This window comes from Hylobates moloch, unplaced genomic scaffold (assembly GCF_009828535.3).
Source record: "Hylobates moloch isolate HMO894 unplaced genomic scaffold, HMol_V3 SCAFFOLD_8, whole genome shotgun sequence".
Taxonomy (NCBI): domain Eukaryota; kingdom Metazoa; phylum Chordata; class Mammalia; order Primates; family Hylobatidae; genus Hylobates; species Hylobates moloch.
In genome coordinates, this window is record NW_026652283.1 from 38,633,675 (window position 1) to 38,653,103 (window position 19,429).

At 50.0% G+C, this 19,429-nt stretch overlaps 1 protein-coding gene across 3 annotated transcripts in view; it reads right to left on the minus strand.

Annotated features, from left to right (window-relative positions):
• Window positions 1-19,429, minus strand: part of GRIK3 (glutamate ionotropic receptor kainate type subunit 3) — a 237,258-nt gene that overhangs the window by 14,749 nt on the left and 203,080 nt on the right. For all 3 annotated transcript variants that reach the window (XR_009214451.1, XM_032160273.2, XM_058442289.1), the window contains exons 11-13: window positions 15,654-15,877; window positions 9,946-10,064; window positions 7,246-7,463 (exon numbers count right to left, since the gene is read on the minus strand). Coding sequence is in view for 2 of the 3 variants with exons in the window: in XM_032160273.2 (XP_032016164.1) it covers window positions 7,246-7,463; window positions 9,946-10,064; window positions 15,654-15,877 (561 nt within the window). In the remaining variant the exon portion in view is untranslated. The remainder of the gene's footprint in view (window positions 1-7,245; window positions 7,464-9,945; window positions 10,065-15,653; window positions 15,878-19,429) is intronic.

A 19,429-nucleotide genomic window follows, 5' to 3' on the forward strand; every position in this document is an offset into this window, starting at 1 on the left:
GGGAACGCAGTCTCACATACCTACAGCTCCTGTGTCATCCTGCCTGTCCCGGCCCTGATGGGAACCTTAATAAAGATTGTTTCAGAGCTAGTCACCCAAATCAACTAATGGAATCATCTGGAACAACCAATACACGGCAGTGTGCCAGGACTGAGATGCTTTTTTTATCAGCAAAATTGGCAAGAAAGTAAATTTCAGGCTCACGACTTTCAATTCCAGCCTCCTCAAAGCAGCAAATTGATTTTGCCCGACTGAAGATACTTAATCTTGAGAATTTAACATTTCTGTACAAGAGAATGTATGTAAGTCTATATATATATACAGCAATTCCAAAGGGAGCTGAATTTCAGAGAATGTGTGCAGAGATGCAGTAGCAATGGGATTGCATACAAGACCTTGGTTGTTTTCCATACTGGAAAGAAGACCTTTTTCCATATTAATTGGCTTTCTTATCTGTGAGTGTGGAATCTTTGGCCTTACTGGATTCATGGATTTGAGCAGTTAATCATTTCTGTTGGGTCATTTCTGTGGGGACAGGAGGCCTCTTTGGAGTCCACGGCCTCTGCCCACTGCTACAGGCTCCCTGGTAAGGACAGTCTAGCTCCTAGTTCACCCCCCAATCCCGGCAGCACGTGCCTGAGGCTTGCTTGTGGGGGGTTGCTGGCTGAGGGTGGAGGTAGTGAGAGGGGTGAGCTCCACTGCACTCTGGTGTCACACCAGCTTGAACTCAAATGCCAGCTCCTTCTGTGACCACAAGCAAGCGACATCACCTCTCTGGGCTTCACTTTCCATATCTATAAAACAGGTGTTGTCAATAGCAAAGACTTGGAACCAACCCAAATGTCCAACAACGATAGACTGGATTAAGAAAATGTGGCACACATACACCATGGAATACTATGCAGCCATAAAAAATAATGAGTTCATGTCCTTTGTAGGGACATGGATGAAACTGGAAACCGTCATTCTCAGTAAACTATCGCAAGGACAAAAAACCAAACACCGCATGTTCTCACTCATAGGTGGGAATTGAACAATGAGAACACATGGACACAGGAAGGGGAACATCACACTCTGGGGGAGGGGGGAGGGACAGCATTAGGAGATATACCTAATGCTAAATGACGAGTTAATGGGTGCAGCACACCAACATGGCACATGGATACATATGTAACAAACCTGCACATTGTGCACATGTACCCTAAAACTTAAAAATAATAATTAAAAAAAAAAAAGCAGGTGTTGTAAGAGTACCTGCTACTTAGGGTTATCGTGAACATTCAACAAGACAAGGTGAGTGAAGTGTTTAACACAGAGCCTGCCCCTAAGGTTCCACAGGTGGCCGGAGTCATTCTTTCCCTTTAAGGCTCCTTAATTCTCCGTAAGGCCCAGTTTTCTCATCTAGAAACTGGGGAGAAAAATATCCATAGCGCTGAGTTGCTATGGCACTTAAAGGGGTAAAAACTCAAATGCTGACAGGGCCCAGGCAGAAAATTGAAGTAACTAAAGAAGGCTGGGTGGGAGTCTGTAAACTGGAGATAAACATTGCCTCTCAGCTGCTGAGAATTGCTGCAATTGATGTTTTAAAAAAAATATACGTGTATAAATAAGCGATGTGTGGCCCCTCCAAATCACGTCTATGGGCTGCACAGGCCGGTGTATCACCAGTTTGCAACAATAAACAATAAAAAGTTAGCATTCGCTGCATGCCTACTTTGTGCCAGGTAATGCTGTGAGGTGAATACATGAATTACGCATTTAATCATCTCAATAGCTCCATAAGGTGGGTGCCCATTAGCTGGTCATCTCCAGTGTGCTCCGGTTAAGTAATCTGGCCCAGGAGGGAATTTCGGGGCAAGAGGAAAGGGTCCAGCCTGCTTCTCTGGCTTCTGTTCAGCCAGCTGGAGGGCTGTGCGGAAGAGAAAGGCTTTGACCTAAGTCCTCCTGCATGCCTGGCTCTGGGCTAACCACTGTACACACAGGAGCTCACTGAACCCTCTTGCCAATTGCTGCATGGTGAAAATAAGTATCTATGTTGTACAGGGGAGCAAATGGAAGCCCAGATAAGTGAAGTGACTTGCCTAAGATCACCAGCAGAGACATCACCCCAGACTCAAATCCTGGTCTGTCTGACTTTAAAACTGATGTAACTTGATGACGACAGGTGGCACCACACTGAATTCTGCCTGGGCCTTACATTTTGGTCCCCCTACCTGTTTCTGCTTGAAGGCAGGGCTAAGGCTGTATGTGAGAGAGGCCAGCAGATGGGTCAGGAGAAGCTGGAAGCTGAGTTTGGGGAGCATCTTCCTAGGCCCTCCAGCTCAGGAAAGGGTCCATCATGCAGCTGAGAGGCAGGGGGTGGGCCGGGTGACCTCTCTGAGAGCATGCCCAGGTCAGATGCTAGGAACAGAGGATGTGCAAGGGGGATGGTCTGACAATGGCCAGGGGCCCAGGGAACTTGGCATTCTCCGGCCCCCAGCTCCCACTCCTTTCCTAAGCCACTATCCCTCTCATCTGTTATGTGCTCTCCCACCCCCAGCACTGAAAAAGGTCTAAGTGCTTGGAGAAGCTATCTTCCGACGTCCTCTCTCTTCAAAGCTGCGCAGCCCTCCCTGCAAAGAACACGCTTTCCCAACGTTCTCCTTTACATTTTGCCTACATATTTTTACAGACAAACAGTGCTTTCAAAGGCCTCCTTTTTCATCTCCTAATTAATTTTTATCTTCCAAGACGGAGGGAGGACAACACAGGAGACGCTGTTTGTGATGTCTGCTGCTCCCTGACAACTCTTCAAATGAAATTTCCCTTGGAATGATGGGGCTGCACGGTGGGGGCGAGGGATCGAGAGCCCCCCGAGAGCCCAGCATCCTGCTTCCTGCTGTTGTCGTCTTTGGACAGAAACGGGTTCCATCCCTTGTGAGTTCTACTCTCAGTCAGGCTGTTTTTTAAGACTGTGTGCTGCCTAATCAGGAACATGCTAACCACAGAAATCAAGTTCATCTGTCCTGCACTCTGGACCTTCAATACAGGCCGCCCGCTCAGTTCCTAGTCCTCGATATTATCTCCTGCACTTGTGCCACTTGGCTGCCGCCATCTTTAAATCCCATCCTTTCACTCAACAACAGCATCCACTCAACATGTATTATTAGAGCACCTATAACGTGCCAGGACTGTGCAGGGCTGGGTATGTGGTCAACTGACTGTGGCTTCACTTTTCCCCAACTGCCTCCTGAGGACTGTGGCTGGGTCCTTAGAGAGGCCATATGAACACAGTGACCAAGAGCATAGGCACTAGAGCCAGGCTGCTTGGGTTCAAATCCCAGCTCTGCATTTCACTAGCTGTGGGATGTTAGGCAAGTCAGTTAGCCTCTCTGGGCCTTCTTTTCATCATGTGTCAAATGGAGATGAGGATAATAATCTACTTTCCAGGGCTGTTATTGAGGATGTTATAAGCAAATACAGGTAAAGTGCTTGGAGTGGTGCCTGGCACAACGTAAGTGTTCATTAAGTGTTACTGTTATTGTTGGCTTTGCCAGGGTCTCCTAGACATCTGATGGCTCCTCCTGCAGCTGCCTCCTGTTCAACAGTATGCAGCCTTGCCATATACTCTCATGGGAACGTGCACGTGTGCAGGGGAAGACCACCTCTCCAGGAGAAGACCCTAGAGTGGATGTGGGAGAGGGCACTGTGCGTGAAGACAGAATGTCTGACCTTGTACCCCGCTCCACCACTGATCTGCTGTGTGATAATGGGCTGGGCCTGTTTCTCTGGGTTAATCTCAGGTCTCCTTCCAGCTCTAACCTGCAAACATTCTGTGCTAACCAGGAGGCTATCACCTGGCCCGGGGGGGAGGTCTAATTAGGAAGTCCAACTACAGAGGGCAGAGGGGTGGCAAGGCAGGGAATTGGTTCATCCAGGGACCTTCAGCGGGGGCGGGGCAGGGGGTGGTGCTTCTAGCTCATCATCTGAGGTGGGGTGGCGGTTAATGTAGCTACATTCAGGCTCTTCTCCCATATGTAACAGTCCCATAGCTGCTGCTGATGACAGGGAATCCGGGCAAGGAGAGCTTCACTTGAATTAAGGCAGGAGACAATGTGGTCAGGCATAAAGAGGAATTAATTGACCGTAGGGACAGGAAGAAAGTGGAGTTAGTTATGCACGGGGTGTGGAGTTGTTGTTTCTGACCCACAGACTCCTGTGAGCATGGGCCCATGAAGTCCCAGCATCCCAGACAGGTGACAGCATTTGTGTCTCTCCTCTGCCCTCCTCACTGTGCCATTTGCACGGAAGGTGGGTGAGGGCAGAGGAGGCTGTGGGAGGTGCTGCTTGATGGTGAGGGCAGCAGCTCGGTGGGGAGCTGGGACTAGGTTCTTGGAAGCCAATCTGAGCATCTTAGCATGGAGGGAGGCAGGGACATCCAATCAGTGGCAATGAGCCTGCACCAGGTTTATTTATGCCGTTTCCCTTTGATCGGGAGCCCTGCTTAGAGATGGGCTCATGTGTTATGCATGAGAGATGCTCTGGCACAAAGGGCTGGGCCACAGCCTGGGGATAGGCACGAGCAGGCAGGCATGTGTGCACACACACACACACACACATGCAGATACATATGTATGCACAGTCCATTATACACACACACACCCAGAGACACATTCGTATGCATGCATGGACAATTATACACATACACAGACCCCCCCCCCACACACAGAGAGACACATATGCATGCATGGGCCATTATACAAACATACATGCAGACATATATACATGCATGGATCATTATACATGCACAGGCAGATACTTATGTATGCACAGGCCATTATATACACACACACTCAGATTCATGCATGCATAGGCCATTACACAGGCATACACACACAAAGGCTAGTATACACACATATGCATGCACAGGCCATTACACATGCACAGGCCCATCTGCCCTCCACTTATCTAGACATACCCATGAGAATATCCAAGCAGACACACATGTATTTTCTCTGTACACATACACAGGTAGATCCTCTGGTACACACTTGTACACATTCACAGGCACGTGTCCACATGCCCAGATCACAGAGATGCATCACACATATGTTCAAGCACACATACACATAGATGCAGACACGTGTCCAAGCACAAATACACACGTCCCCACACAGGCAGGGTTGTGCACAGGCACATGTATGCACATACACACACGTGCACATTCCCACGTATTATATACTGCTACATCACATGTGAAGCCAGGCATGTATACACATCCTCACCTACTCACTCACAGGCAGGAACACATACAGAGTCCCAGAGTGCTCCCAACATGCCTTTGATAATGCCGTTGTCTTCCCCTCACTCTAAATACATGGCAGTGACCTCTTCAGCAAGTCAACCAACATCCCTCTTGGCAACATCCAAGAGGGAGGCTCCTTTCCTCACTCACTGTCTCTTCACTACAAAGCTGTTTCCAACCTCAAGGAGGGACATGGCGGGGGCTGGGCAGCGGGGAGGGGAGAAAGTGCTGGGAGGCTGCAGTGCCCAGGAGGTAAAAGGCTTTCCCACCCAACCCCTTCCTTCTCTCTTCACTCAGGCCCCACTGGAGGCTCCATCTATCATTCGGAGGCTTAGCCTAGGAGGAGGCAGGGGCTGGGTGATGGGGAATCAGAGCCCAGAGGAAAGGAAAATACCCCAGGCTTCCATTCCAAGTTGATTGAGAGCAGTTATTAACAGATAAACATATAAATAAGTGGGCCTGCAGCCACAGAGTTCCTAAATCCTGATCATTTCCGGGAAACAATTAGAGCAGTGGTTCTCCAAGCACGGAGCCTGGACCAGCAGCTGCAGCGTCACTTGGGAACTTTTTAGAAATGCACATTCTCGGCCCCATCTAGACCTCCTGAGTCAGAAACTCTGAGGGTGGGGCCTGCAAGCTGTGTTTCTTTCTTTCTTTTTTTTTATTTTTTGAGATGGAGTCTCACTCTGTCACCCAGGCTGGAGTGCAGTGGTGCGATCTTGGCTCACTGCAACCTCTGCCTCCCGGGTTCAAGCCTTTCTTCTGCCTCAGCCTCTCCAGTAGCTGGGATTACAGGTGCGGGCCACCTGTAATTTGTATTTTTAGTAGAGATGGGGTGTCACCATATTGGCCAGGCTGGTCTCAAACTCCTGATCTCGTGATCTGCTCACCTTGGCCTCCAAAAGTGCTGGGATTACGGGCGTGAGCCACCGCGCCCGGCCTGCAAGCTGTGTTTCAACAAGTCCTCCAGGTGATCTGAATGCACACCCAGATAGATCTAAGAACCACTGGCCTAAAACAGGGGCCTTGAGGAAGGCAGTCCTGGGTCGCACCTGGCTCCTCCAGCTGGGCGTCCCTGGACAAGCCACTTAGCTGCTCCGGGAATCAGTTTCCACACGTGTAAAGTAGAAATAATTTGAGTACCAGCCTCCCAGGATTTGTCACGAAGATTAAATGAGGCCCAGCATTTAGCACAGTCCTTGGCCTACTGTGAGATCTCAGTGGCAGTAGCTACTGTTATTATTACTTTAATTTCTGGGAGAATCTTTGCAGCTGCTGGTTCTCAGGGCCAGCCAGAGTCTCCTAAGCCTTCAGCTACTCCAGTAGAAAGTGGAAAACATTAGGGCACCCAGCCAACACTTCACAGAGCAGGAGGAGCAATGATATCATGGCCAGATACCCATTAGAGCAGTCACTTGAGCAGGTGACAGGGACTTTATCTGCTGACACCAGCATTCCTAGAGTGTAACATGCTCAGTAATGTCTGTAAACACTTGTTCAAGTTCTAAGCCTCCTCCCTTCAAGATTTGGCCCTGCTGCCATCTCCCCGACCTCAGGCTAGCTTCCTCGAGATGGATGGCATTGAGGTCTGAAGCCAAGGGCAGGGAGCCCCCAGGGCCTGCGTGTCTGGGTGGCTCTTCCCCTCCTTCCCCCTTCTCCAGGCCCCTCTCTCTACCTGTCTCCCTCTGATGACTTAAGGAATCATAACACATTCACATTGCTCATCTCAGGCACAGATACTTCTAGGATTTGTGTTCAGGCCAACCCAGTTGGCCCACATCACCACAGCTGCCCAAAGTCAACTAGTCCAAACAAGGTGGGGCTGAGGCCTGGGGGCTTCTGACCCATTGGCCATGCATGGTTAGGGAAGGACAGAGACCCCCTTTCTTTCCTCTTCTGCTCAGTAAACGGTCCGGAGAGGATCAGCTCATGGTGCTGCAATAGGAGGGAGAGGGTCTCACCTTGAAGAAGGTCATGGTGGCCCCGTCCTTGACAGCCCCATACTCGATTTTGGTTTGCTTGGCCAGGTCATCAGCAGAGTCAATGGGTGATTCCATGCGCTCCACAGTCAGAAAGGCAGCCAGGTTGGCCGTGTAGGAAGAGATGATGATGAGCGTGAAGAACCACCAGATGCCACCAATGATGCGTGTGGACAGGGCTTTGGGCATCAGCTCAGACCCTGGGCGAAGAGAGGAGATAGGCAGTCCCTTACAACATGCAGGCTGGCGCTGCTCAAGTCCCCTGGGTCATGGATTCCTCTGATACGCTAATGAAAGCTAAGGCCCTTTCCCAAGACCCGTGGTTCTCAAAAGTGTGGTCCCTGGAGCAGCAGCAACAGCATCACCTGGAACTTGTTAGAAATGCACATTCTTGGGCCCTACCCCAGCACTCACTGAATCAGTAATTTCTGAGGGTGGGAACCAGCAATATGTTTTGAGTAAGCTCTCCAGATGATTCTGACGCAGGCTGAAATTTAAGAATCGCTCTTCTAGAACAATATATACATTCACATTTCACAGTCTCAGCAAAACCTCAGATGCCTAACCATGGACCACTTAGGTGGTCCCAGCTTAAGAACACCTGGGGATCAGGACCCCTGGGTTCTTGAGTGAATCCTGCTCCCAACTCTCAGTGTGATCTTATGCCTGATACTTTCCCTCTCTGGGCCTCTGCAAAACATGAAGAATTGTCCTTCCTCTGTCCCAGCCTCACATAAACACTGTGGTGCTGCAACGATATAATTTGAGAAGAAATTGCATTGGAAATACAAATAGTATACAAATACAAGATTGCTATGCAGTGCTTTGCAGGAGGGGAAAAAAAAATCAACACTTTTTGAAGCTCTTTGCTGAAATATATCACTTTTCTTCCCCGACCTTAGGTGGGGAGCACAATAGAGATGACATCTTCTAACTGAAGTAATTAACTAGGTGGCTTTCAAGAGATTTAAATTGCAAGTGACTCCTGAACTTTCCAGAATATTTGGACCTGCAATCTGAAAAACGTCTGCTTTGATATGGATGATTTTTTTTTCTCAAAGAAGTCACTCAAGGGAGAGTTTTTCAAATACATAACTATTTTTCTCCCTCCTAATCAAAACCACACGGAGAATACATCAGGGGCCAGTGCTTTGAATAGCAGCAGGAGGTGGAAGAGGAGAAGCTATTAGTGCATTGAGGGGCTTCCAGGTCTTTCCCAACTGTCACCGAATAACGATGATGGACAAAAAAGCAAGGTGAGGCTCCAGGACACTCCTTAATAGCAAGGACAGATTGAGGCACTTCCCTTGAAAGCTGCCTGTCACTTCCTAGCTGCTAGAGAACACTGAGGCTCCGTGTCCCCTCCCCAACTGGCCACTCCCAGCCTCCCCAGGTTGCTCCAAACCAGGCTTTCGGCTGCTCTTAGAGGGAGAGCAGCTTATTTGAGTCACTTGATTGGTGAGTTCTGCCGGGCTTGCCAGACATCTGCCCAAGTCCCTTCCCTGGCGTCTGCCATGGCCAAGAGGTTTCTCGCATGTGGAACAGATTTGCTTTTTTTCCTCTCCTCCTTCATTCAAGTGCCCAGCACAGAGCCTGGCATGTAGTGGGTGCCCAGGACACATTGGGATAATGCCGTTCACTCATGCGTTTAGCATTTGCTGATGGATGTCTACTGAGGACCAGGGTTTGTGAAGGTTATACGCAGATGACTGAGGGACAAGGACATTTTCTCTGTGCCTTGAAGCCCCTTCCCTGCTTGCCCCCTAGGCAGGCCCCTCAGTGAAACTCTAACAGCAGAAACTTGTCTGCACTCCCTAAGATAAGAGACTCTGGACATGGGACTCCACCTGCAGAGGCAGTGAGCACATGGCTTGTGGCCAGCAGGACCAGGGGGCGGTGTCCTTTCCTGGCTGGTGGTCCCCTCTCCCTGTGCCTGCCCTCCTGCTTCCTGCTGTCTCTGCATCTGACTCGCAGCAGTTAGAGCAGGTACGCTGCTTTCTGAGATATTTGAGTAGCTGCAGATAGTTCCAAAGCACATTGGCCTTCCCTCCAGAGGATGTAAGAGAATTGCATCCTTTTGTGTACCTCATCTTTGAAGCACTCGGGCTGAAGTCCCCAACTCAGCCATGATCCTTCCTACTCCCAGGCGCCTCACAGCCAAGCGGCCACGGAGTCCCATCCACAGTGTATCCTGAAGCTCTCTTAGTCCATTTCTGCCCTCCACTCCCAGGGCCACCACCAGGCTCAGGTCTCATCACCTCATTCCTGCAGTGGCCTCCCAGCCAGACTCCCTGCCTCTGGTCTCCTTCCATCCACAGCCCAACTTGCTCAGCTGGACTGTGTGGTGATGAGGCCATGGGCGGGGTCAGCCGCAGCTGGCAGGGTGCTCTATGTCCACCTCAGCTGGAGCAGGAGGTGAGGGATGCGTCTGGCATGCCCTGGGCTGGGTGGTTTTCTTAGCTTCAGACCCTGAGCCAGCTCCAGCCAGAGTGGAGGTGGAAGTTGGGGGTCTGGGGCAAGGGCACACACCTGGGTATCTCGGTGTCTCCAACCTTCTGCCAGCTCATCAGGGTCTGAGGCTGCCCCTAGAGGTGTGGGCTGGCTCTGCTGATGCCAAAAAGGCTGAAGACCCCTTGGGGAAAGGAGACCCTGGAAGGGGAGGCTGTGGGAGAGGGTGCATACCTTGCTGCATCAGGGATCCCATTCCAAACCAGAAGCTGTTAAGCAGAGTGAAGTTATTTTCCACCACCTCGGAGCCAGGGTTGCAGGGGTGAGCATCGTACCACTCATAAGGGCTGAACCTGCCACAGGAGGAGAGGGACAGTCAGCCTGGGAAGCAAGGGGCATCCACGCCCCAGCAGGCAGTGGTTTAGCAAACACAGCTGTGCCAACCGCCTCAGCACCAATATCCTCATGGTTCTGCTGGGAGGCAGGGCAGGGGAATTTCTTCTTGTTCTTTATTGTTAGTGCCCTTTTCTGGTTATAAAGGTAATTCACTACCATCTCGTAAAATTAAAAGTGCACATGCCCTTCAGCCTCCCAGTTCTGCAACTCATTATCCATCCCAGAAAAAGCACTCAAGGAGCATCAAGAGAAGCACACAAGGGTGTTTATCAAAGCATTGTTTGTCATCGCAAAAAAAAACTGGAAGCCACCAAAATGTCCTTCAATAAAGGAATGATTAAATAAACTATGCCACAACTGTACTGTGAAATATTATGCAGCTGCTAAAAGAGAATGAGATACTTGAGATGTGCTGGCGGGGAAAGATCTTCAACACATATTGTTGAAGATCTAAGCAATAAAAGTATTAAAAGCAATAGAAAATAAGAACAATATGACCACACTTATATAAACAGATTCCTAAAGACATAACTATTCAGTGCTTTATGTATACTCATATGCAAATGCATACTAAAGGGTCTGAAAGGGTCTCTAGATAAAAAATATCAGTGTTTACCTCTGGGGAGGGGCATCAAAATAGCAGAAGGAATTTCAGGAGCCTATTGCTCTATCTGCATTATATAAATGTTTAGAAGTGAGAACATGCTTTTGAATTTTGGGTATAATAAAAAACCTTAAAATGGAAAAAAAGCAGAAGACACATTTTATAAAATATTCAGACAGTATAGATGAATACAATCTGAAAGTGAATGTACGCCAGCATCCTATCCCTCGGAGAGAACAATGAGTTATATAATTTTTTAGATTTTTGTCTTTGAATATACAAATATATATATGACAGGGAAAAAATGATTACCTAAAGCCCCCCACTGCCTTCTAAAGAGGAAGAGTCCTGATTACTGAATTGAAGGGAGTTTTTGCTCACTGCGTGAGTTCCAGTTGAGGATATGTATGTTTAAAGAAGCTCGAGAGGTTGGGGGGACCCTGGAAAAAGTCCCAGGCTGGTGGACATTTGCTCTAGATTTGTGGGGGAGGTTTTAGGATGCTGAGAGGACGCATCTGGAAGGAGAGACAAGTCCAGTGGAATTCTGTTTCATTTTTTAAAGTGCAAAGCCCTTTACACGTGATGTTGTGACCTCTCTTTTCTGTCTCCCTTCTAAAAGCTGGACTACATTATACATTGATTACCAGTGGTCATGTGGAAAGAATTTTATTTTCATGAAACGGGAAGATCCCTCAAATAGGAAATTCTAAAGAAAGGTTTCAAACCGAGACAGGGATCTTCAAAGGAAATGACCACAACTGGTTAGAGGCTCTAAAATCCACAGGGAAGAGGTCTAGGATGGAGAAAGCAGAGATGAGGGGCTATTGTGAGAAGGGTTTTTGGAGAGAGCCTTTGGAGAGCTGGGTGTCCACAGCCCCCGCTTCCTCTACCACACTGAGGGAGAGGGGCTTCCCAGGGGGCAAGGCAGCTCAGTGCCTGGCCCTGTAACTGAGCGGATGGACCTGGGAAGTGGGAAGGGCAGGGGTCGGGCTGACGGGTGCTCTGTCAGTGGGACCAGGAGAGTCCCTGTTGCACGACATTGGCCTGCAGGCCCAGACATCAGGACGCTGGGTCCACAGTGCCTCCCCTGGACCAGATGGACCCATGCAGAAGACAGATCCAGCCCAGGCCGACTTCGACTCCCATCCTAGAAGGCAATGGAATTCCAACAGGGAGAGGCCATGGGGACACAGGCTACCGGAGGACCAGGGGCTGAGTGGGGATTGGGCCACGAAGGGAGGCCCTGCCGGAGGGGGCCACAGGAAGAGCACCCACCTCTGAACACCCTGGATGGTGGGAGGGAGACGAAATAAAGCTGATTGCTGATGAGATCTCCCGAGTCCTGCTCTTTACATGCACCAGGCACACATACACAAATATATGACATATATGATATTTTTAACACAAAAAAATCCCCTGTCATACCACTATACTGTCCAAGAACTTGGTTTTTCATTTAATGTTAGCAGCCTCTTTTCAGGTCAGTTCTTCTGGATCTACCTCATGCTCTGTAACCACTCTGCAGGTGTTTCTAACCATACCTTGACTGATGGGCACCTAAGCTGTCCTCTCTTTCCAACTGTGGTGCACTATGCTGGAAAAGCATCCTTGGGCATACCTCTGTGGGCCCTGATGCCCAAGGGTGGCCTTGTCTTCTGGGGCTTGGCTGCAAAGGCTTTCTAGATTTGGGAAAACACTAAAGTGTGGCTCAATGGTGATGTTTCAACAGGTTGAAGTTCCAGGGGTGGAACTGCTTATCATGATAAAAATAACCGGTTCTAGAAAGGGCTTCTTGGCTATCAAATGCTACTATAGGCTGGGGTCCTCACCGCCTCCTGAGAGGTGAAAGCATGCAGGGTGCCCATTTTACAGACGTGGAGGCCATGAGGATCCTGCAGTCAGTGGGACAGAGCGTCCAGGCTTTAACCCTCCTCGGCCACAGGAGAGAAGAGGAGTGGGATGGTCACTGGACAAGGAGGGAAGGTGTCACCTGGAGTTAATGGCGGATCTTGGATTTGTAGCTTGTGGCTGCAAGGGCTTCTCCAGTCTTGAGAGTAAATAGGAGTTAGAAGTTGACCTGGAGACACTCTCTCCACAGAGAAGGCTACACTGCATCCCCAGCTGGAGTGTGGAGGTGTAGACAGGGCATCCACTGTGGCCAAAGCTCTCGCTTCCCTGGGATACTCAACCCAGACTTGGCTGCAATGTGGCTCCCAGGAGCTAGATGGGCTGCTCACCCTCAGCCCTGCCTCCTGGCTCAGGCACTTAGGATCATCCCGTCGCAAGTGCCAACTGTCCTGCTCTCTGTGGTGAGAAAGCACCCTCTGCTCCTTCTTATTTCCTCCTACCTCACCAGGCATGAAGCAGAATATCTAGGTGGCAGCGAAAGGCCTTGCACAATGCCTGGTCCCCTGATGTGAGCCAAACAGACCAGGCCAGTGTGCAAGATGGGCTGTCCTGTGCCAACCTGGAGTTTCCCCAGAGTGGACCTGGGGACCTGCCCACCCTTCCCAGGCCCCATCTCTTGGAACTGTGGGCAGCTGTGTCCAGATCTCCAGCAGCCAGCACGGTCACTGGCAGTGAAGGGGAAATGGCCACATTCACCCTACAGATACGTTGTGCTTGACCCTGCCGGTGTTATAGAAAATTAAACGGCCAGGCGCGATGGCTCATGCCTGTAATCCCAGCACTTTGGGAGGCCGAGACGGGCAGATCACGATGTCAGGAGATCGAGACCATCTTGGCTAACATGGTGAAACCCGTCTCTACTAAAAATACAAAAAAATTAGCCAAGCGTGGTGGTGGGCGCCTGTAGTCCTAGCTACTCGGGAGGCTGAGGCAGGAGAATGGCGTGAACCCGGGAGGCGGAGCTTGCAGTGAGCCGAGATCGTACCACTGCACTCCAGCCTGGATGACAGAGCAAGACCACGTCTCAAAAAAAAAAAAAAAAAAATTAAACTAGTGGCCACACAGAAAAACCGTGAGACATCACATAAAATTCCAAATCTCTCGCTCAAAATCATGAGCTCTGCAACATTGGCCCTACATCTCTGCCTGGTACAGCCTGTTGGAGCTGAGCAGCAGCTGCCCCCTTCATCCAGGTGAGCTCTCCAGGGTGCCTTAGTTCCTTCCACTCTCCGCTGCCTATCACTGCGCCTGCTTCACTCCCTTTGGCCCTGGCAGGTACTTGCGTTTGTCACCTTTGATATAAAGTTGGACCGGTCTGGGTGTGAAGCCCAACTCTGTCAAAGAAAAGCTTTCTGATTCTGGGCAATGACTTAACCTCTCCAAGCCTCAGTTTCTGCTTCTATAAACTGGGGATAATTATACCCACCTCAAGAGAGGCATGAGTGGCATTGTGTGGGTGTTGGGCGAGGTGACAAGTGCACTCTGACGCTCTTCCTAGCTCGGTGGCCAAAACTCTTGTCCCTCTCCTCTCTCCTCAGGGGTCTCCTATCATTACAGCAGCTCTAGGAAACCCATCTCTTCTAGAAAGTCTCCCAGCCTAACCTTGGGAAGGAGACTCCCACCTTCCTGGCCAGGAGGCAGGGTGGGAAGTAGGCATGCTGGTGAAGGGCCAGGAATGAGAGGGGGATGGGACCTACATCAAAAGGGCAGAGCAGATGCTGGAAAGGCCTGAGAGGGTGGGAGCCGAGAGACCACTGGAGCCGCTAAAATCATGGTGCGAGCTCTGGAGCGTGGCTCCTGGCTTTCAAAGGCTTGTTAGACCATTAGAGACAAGAGGCATAAATGAAGGCTTCTCTGTGGCAGGCTCGGCTGCTGCTGCGCCCACCAGGCAGGGCGGCAACGGCAGCTCCAGGCCTGTGACAGCACAGGGCCTGGGGAGTGGGACATTTCATCACTTACAGCCTTCCCTTTGGTCTCTTGCAGCGTGGGAGGAGGGAGCCGAAGGGAGTGAAGTGGGGGGAGGGCGGCTTTTAAAGAAGGCTCTGGAGAAAAAAAAGGCTGAAAACGCCAAGTCGTTGGATCTCAAATTGCCTCTCCAGAGAAGTCTCTCTTTGCACTTTGTTAGGATTTAGAGAAAAAAAAGGACCAGATCAGGGGCTGGGGCTGGAGCCCGGAGGAAGAAGGCAGAGGCCTCCACTGGAAAGGGGTGGGGAGCGGGCCCCAGCAGCCACCAAACCGGGGCAGGGGCGGACCACCGGACGGAGACGTGTGCTGCAAGGTCACCTATTGCTTGTATGACCTTGGCAAGTGGTAAGACTTTCTGAGTCTCAGGTGTATCCTTTCCAAGGGAGGCTGGGAGAACTAAATAAGATAACGGCTGTAAAGTGCAGAGCACAGTGCTTGGCAAGCACGAGGTGTTCGCCAAACACTGGACGAAACCTGTCCCCTAGTGACCTCCTCCTACCACCCACCGGCAAGGGTGTGCTATGTCTACTTTACGTGAATAACCCAATGTGCAAGCATGTTGCTAGCATGGAGCTCAGACAGGGATGTGTGTATGTGTGCCGTGTTTCTGCATGTGCGGATGGGTGTGAGTTTACTGGGCACTGTTCCCCCTGCTGTTGTGGCTTGGATAGACACACCCTGTTTTCCGAGTTCTAAGCCACCCACTGGGCCACCCAATATCCTGAGTCTGCTGCACCAGGAGCCTGGCTCAGGCGGTGCAGCTTTGGGCAACCACTTGACCTCTTCAAGCCTGCTAATGGGACCTGAGGTGCAACTGCTGCATCTCAGAGTTATAGACACAGACCAGGGTGAGGACCAGGTGATTCAAGCGTGGGGGTGGGGAGGGCCAAGGCATGGAATGTTCCCTGAGGGATACAAAGGAATCTTAGCCATAGGGAGTGGAAGAGGAGTGGACACAGCAGTAGCCTGAGCCTTGGGCCTTCTGTGCCAGGGGCCGAGGAGGTGAGGACCTGCCTAGCCCCTAAATCTTCAACCTTGGGCCCGACATCCGGCCAAGGAATTGCCTTACCTGGCGATGACGAAGAGGACACAGCTGACACCCAGGTAGGCAAGGAGCACATACATCCAGATGTCTGGGGACAGGGGATTGAGGAAGGAGAAGACGCTGGGGTTGGTGCCATTGGGCTTTCGATACAGGATGCTCACACCAAGTGTCATGAAGGGCTTGGAGAAGTCGATGGCCTTCTCTCGAACATGGGTGATGGTCAGGGGGGCCACGGCCAGATCTGCCTTCTGCAACCAGACAGAGAGGGAGAGAGAGACAGACTATGAGCAAAGTCTCGGAATAGTGGGAGACAGAACACCCTTGCTGGAGGAGAGATGAGGGTGAAGTCAGTTGTCCCAGCCCCAGGTCACTAACTGCTCTTCTGTTTCCACATTTACTAACCCTCCTTCAGGGCCAGGTCAGGGTGCTGCGGAGACAATGATGAATTCAACTTAACCTCTGCTCTCTAAAAGCTCATGGTCTTGAAGAAGAGGGTGGTGGAATAAACATGCAGAGAATGGAACTCTATTAAAGCTATAACCCATGTGCTCCCTTCTCAAAATGGTGCTTTGTCAAATAAATACAGTTCAGTAACCTACAAATATTCAAAAACAGCTGGTGCTTTTTATTTGTGTCTTTCAAGACCACAAAGAGGACACAGAACGTACCACAATGCTTATTTAATTTGGCTTTCCTCTCCCATCCACTTCTCGACTGCTTCACCATGTTCTGGATTTTCTATGTATCCTAAAAGCCCTCCAAACACAAGTTGGGCAAAGATAATACCCTCTTTGGGAGAAACTAGACAGGCAGGCTGGGCATTGTGGCTCATGCCTGTAATCCCAGCACTTTGGGAGGCTGAGGCAGGAGGATCGTTTGAGCCCAGGGGTTTGAGAATAGCCTACATAACATAGTGAGACTCCATCTCTACAAAAAATTAAAAAGTTAGCTGGGTACAGTGCCACGTGCCTGTAGTCCCAGCTACTTGGGAGGCTGAGGTGGGAGGATCTCTTGAGGCTGGGAGGTAGAGGCTGCAGTGAGCCATGATCGTGCCACTGCACTCCAGCCTGGGCAACAGAGTGAGATCTTGTTTCAACAACAACAACAAAAAAAAAAAAAAAAAAAAAAAGAAAAGAAACAAAAGAAGCAAATCCAGGGCCCTTATTAATAGGAGGTGGTGTGGTGTGGAAAAGAAGGGAGTGTGGTAATGCTAGGAATGCTGTGTTAATAAATTTTAGCCCATCACAATTTTAATAAGGAGAAGAATTAAAGTTCAATTCTTTGGTCTGAGCTTTTCCTGATTAAAAATCTAGATTCCCTCCCAGCACTTTGGGAGGCCGAGGCAGGCGGATCATGAGGTCAGGAGATCGAGACCACAGTGAAACCCCATCCCTACTAAAAATACAAAAAAATTAGCCGGGCATGGTGGCGGGCGCCTGTAGTCCCAGCTACTCGGAGAGGCTGAGGCAGGAGAATGGCGTGAACCCGGGAGGCGGAGCTTGCAGTGAGCCGAGATTGCGCCACTGCACTCCAGCCCGGGCGACAGAGCGAGACTCCGTCTCAAAAAAAAAAAAAAAAAAAAAAAATCTAGATTCCCTCATTCCCATCCCATCTTTCCAGGACCCCAATGGCATCCTCTCCCATGAGGCCCCAATGAAACCACTTCCTGCTTACCACAGTCCCTCCTTCAGCCCCATGTTCTGCACATCCCACACTGTTTAGGATGTCCTCTTCCTATAGTCTCATTCCCACCACTGTCTGCCTTCCTCTGCACATCTTGCCTCTTCCAGAAACCCTCCCTCACAGCCTCCATCTCTAAACTTCCATGAAGCCAGCTCTGCTCTGCTTGAATGGCGGTCTGTGCTCCATGTGACCTTGTGTCTGATCTGCTTATTTGCCTGTGAGTTCCTGAGTGCGGCTGGAGCTGGGGCGGAGTCTCTGCTTCTTTTCTCCATCCCTAAGCCCCATCTCAGCCTCTGGAATATTTGTGAATTAATAACCTTCCCCTCCGAGAGGCTGCCCCTAGGGCTTCTGTGGATATTTACATCTCAGAACGTGAACTAAGTTATCACTTCCCTTCCTCAAGTAGGACAGGACAGAAAGGGAGGCTGGGGCCTAACAACCGCTAAAGACCTTTTTGGCAAGGGGGGACCTCCCTCTGAAACCCCTTTCCAAGGCAATGCCTCTAGGTGTCCATCCATTAACTTGGTCCAACTCCATTCATCCACTCGTTGTGTCATCAACTCCAACAGACACCAGGGATACAGAGCTGACCCAAACAGACATGACTTCTGCCCTCATGGAGCTTACAGTCTAGTAGGGGAGATGGACATTAATCAAACTGTTTACTAAAGGGCACCTGCTAACACTACCTGCTAACAGAACCACTTGACCTCTTCAAGCCTGCTAATGGGACCTGAGGTGCAACTGCTGCATCTCAGAGTTATAGACACAGACCAGGGTGAGGACCAGGTGATTCAAGCGTGGGGGTGGGGAGGGCCAAGGCATGGAATGTTAGACTTCACTCATCTTAGAACAGGAACTAGCAATCCAGTCAAAATCAGACGTCAAGGAGGGAAGGGCTAGTATGGATGGAATCGCAGCTTCTGGACAGCTCTGCAGGTGCTCCCGGCTGGGAGCAGCTGGGAAATACAACTTTGACACTGCCCACCCAATGTTTCTCCTTCTAAAGGCAGCCCCCACACCCCATCACTGACACTTGGAGTCCACGGAGTTGATGACCTTCAGAACCTGGGGAAGATAGGGAGGAGGAGCCTATTATAAAGGCTCTTTCTTTTGTAAATGTCTGAATGTGTGAGTTGGAATTTGCCTGGCTGAAGGCAGAAGAAGGAGGAATGGGGCAAGCTGCTGTCACCCCAGCTCCCAGAGTCCTTTCAGTTCAGGGTACATACAAAAGAAAGCAGCAAAAAAAAAAAAAAAAAAAAAAAAAAAAAAAAGAACTATCAGGGAGGGTGTAGAGTGGTGAGCAAGAGACCGAGTCCCTGGTGTCACGGAGCTTCCAGTTGAGTGAGCCCCTGCTGGGGCTGTAGATAGGATCCCTCGGTGGGGTGGGAGCCTGAGTGAGATACCCTGAAAGGTTCCTTTCAGTCCTCAAGTTCTAGGATTCTCTGTAATCCTGAGAGAGATGTAGAAGGTCTTTGATTCCAGAACTTGGCGTCCCCAAGTCCTGTCCCTTCAAAGTCCAGTCATGTGCGGCCTAACTCTTGGTCAACAGTGGACTGCGTATTCAGTAGTGGTCCCATAAGATTATAATACTATTTTTGCTGCACCTTTTCTATGTTTAGATAACTTACCATACACAAATGCCTACAGTATTCAGTAGAGTAGCATGCTGTATTGGTTTGTACCTAGGAACAATAGGCCATACCATATAGCTGAGGTGTGTAGTAGGCACTACCATGTAGGCATGTGGAAGTATAGCCTATGATGTTCCAACTACGATGAAAATGCCTAATGACATTTCTCAGAATGTATTCCTGTTGTTAAGTGACGCTTGACTGTATATTGCTTTGGGAAGTTCTGTTCTCACTCCAAAGTCGTTATCATTGCTCAAAATGCCTTTGGAACTGGTCTCTGGAAATGGAGTGGATTCTTGGGAAGAACCTCAAAGTCAATGGTGGTGATGAATCTTCCTTTGACTTTTGATGGCAAGTTGGATAAGAGAGTTATGGCTGGGGGACTGAGGTGTTTGTAGCCAATGATTATTCCAAAGGCTGGTGAGAAAGCTAATCACATGGCCACAGGTGATTGGCCTTCTGGCCAGCCCTTCCCCCAGATCC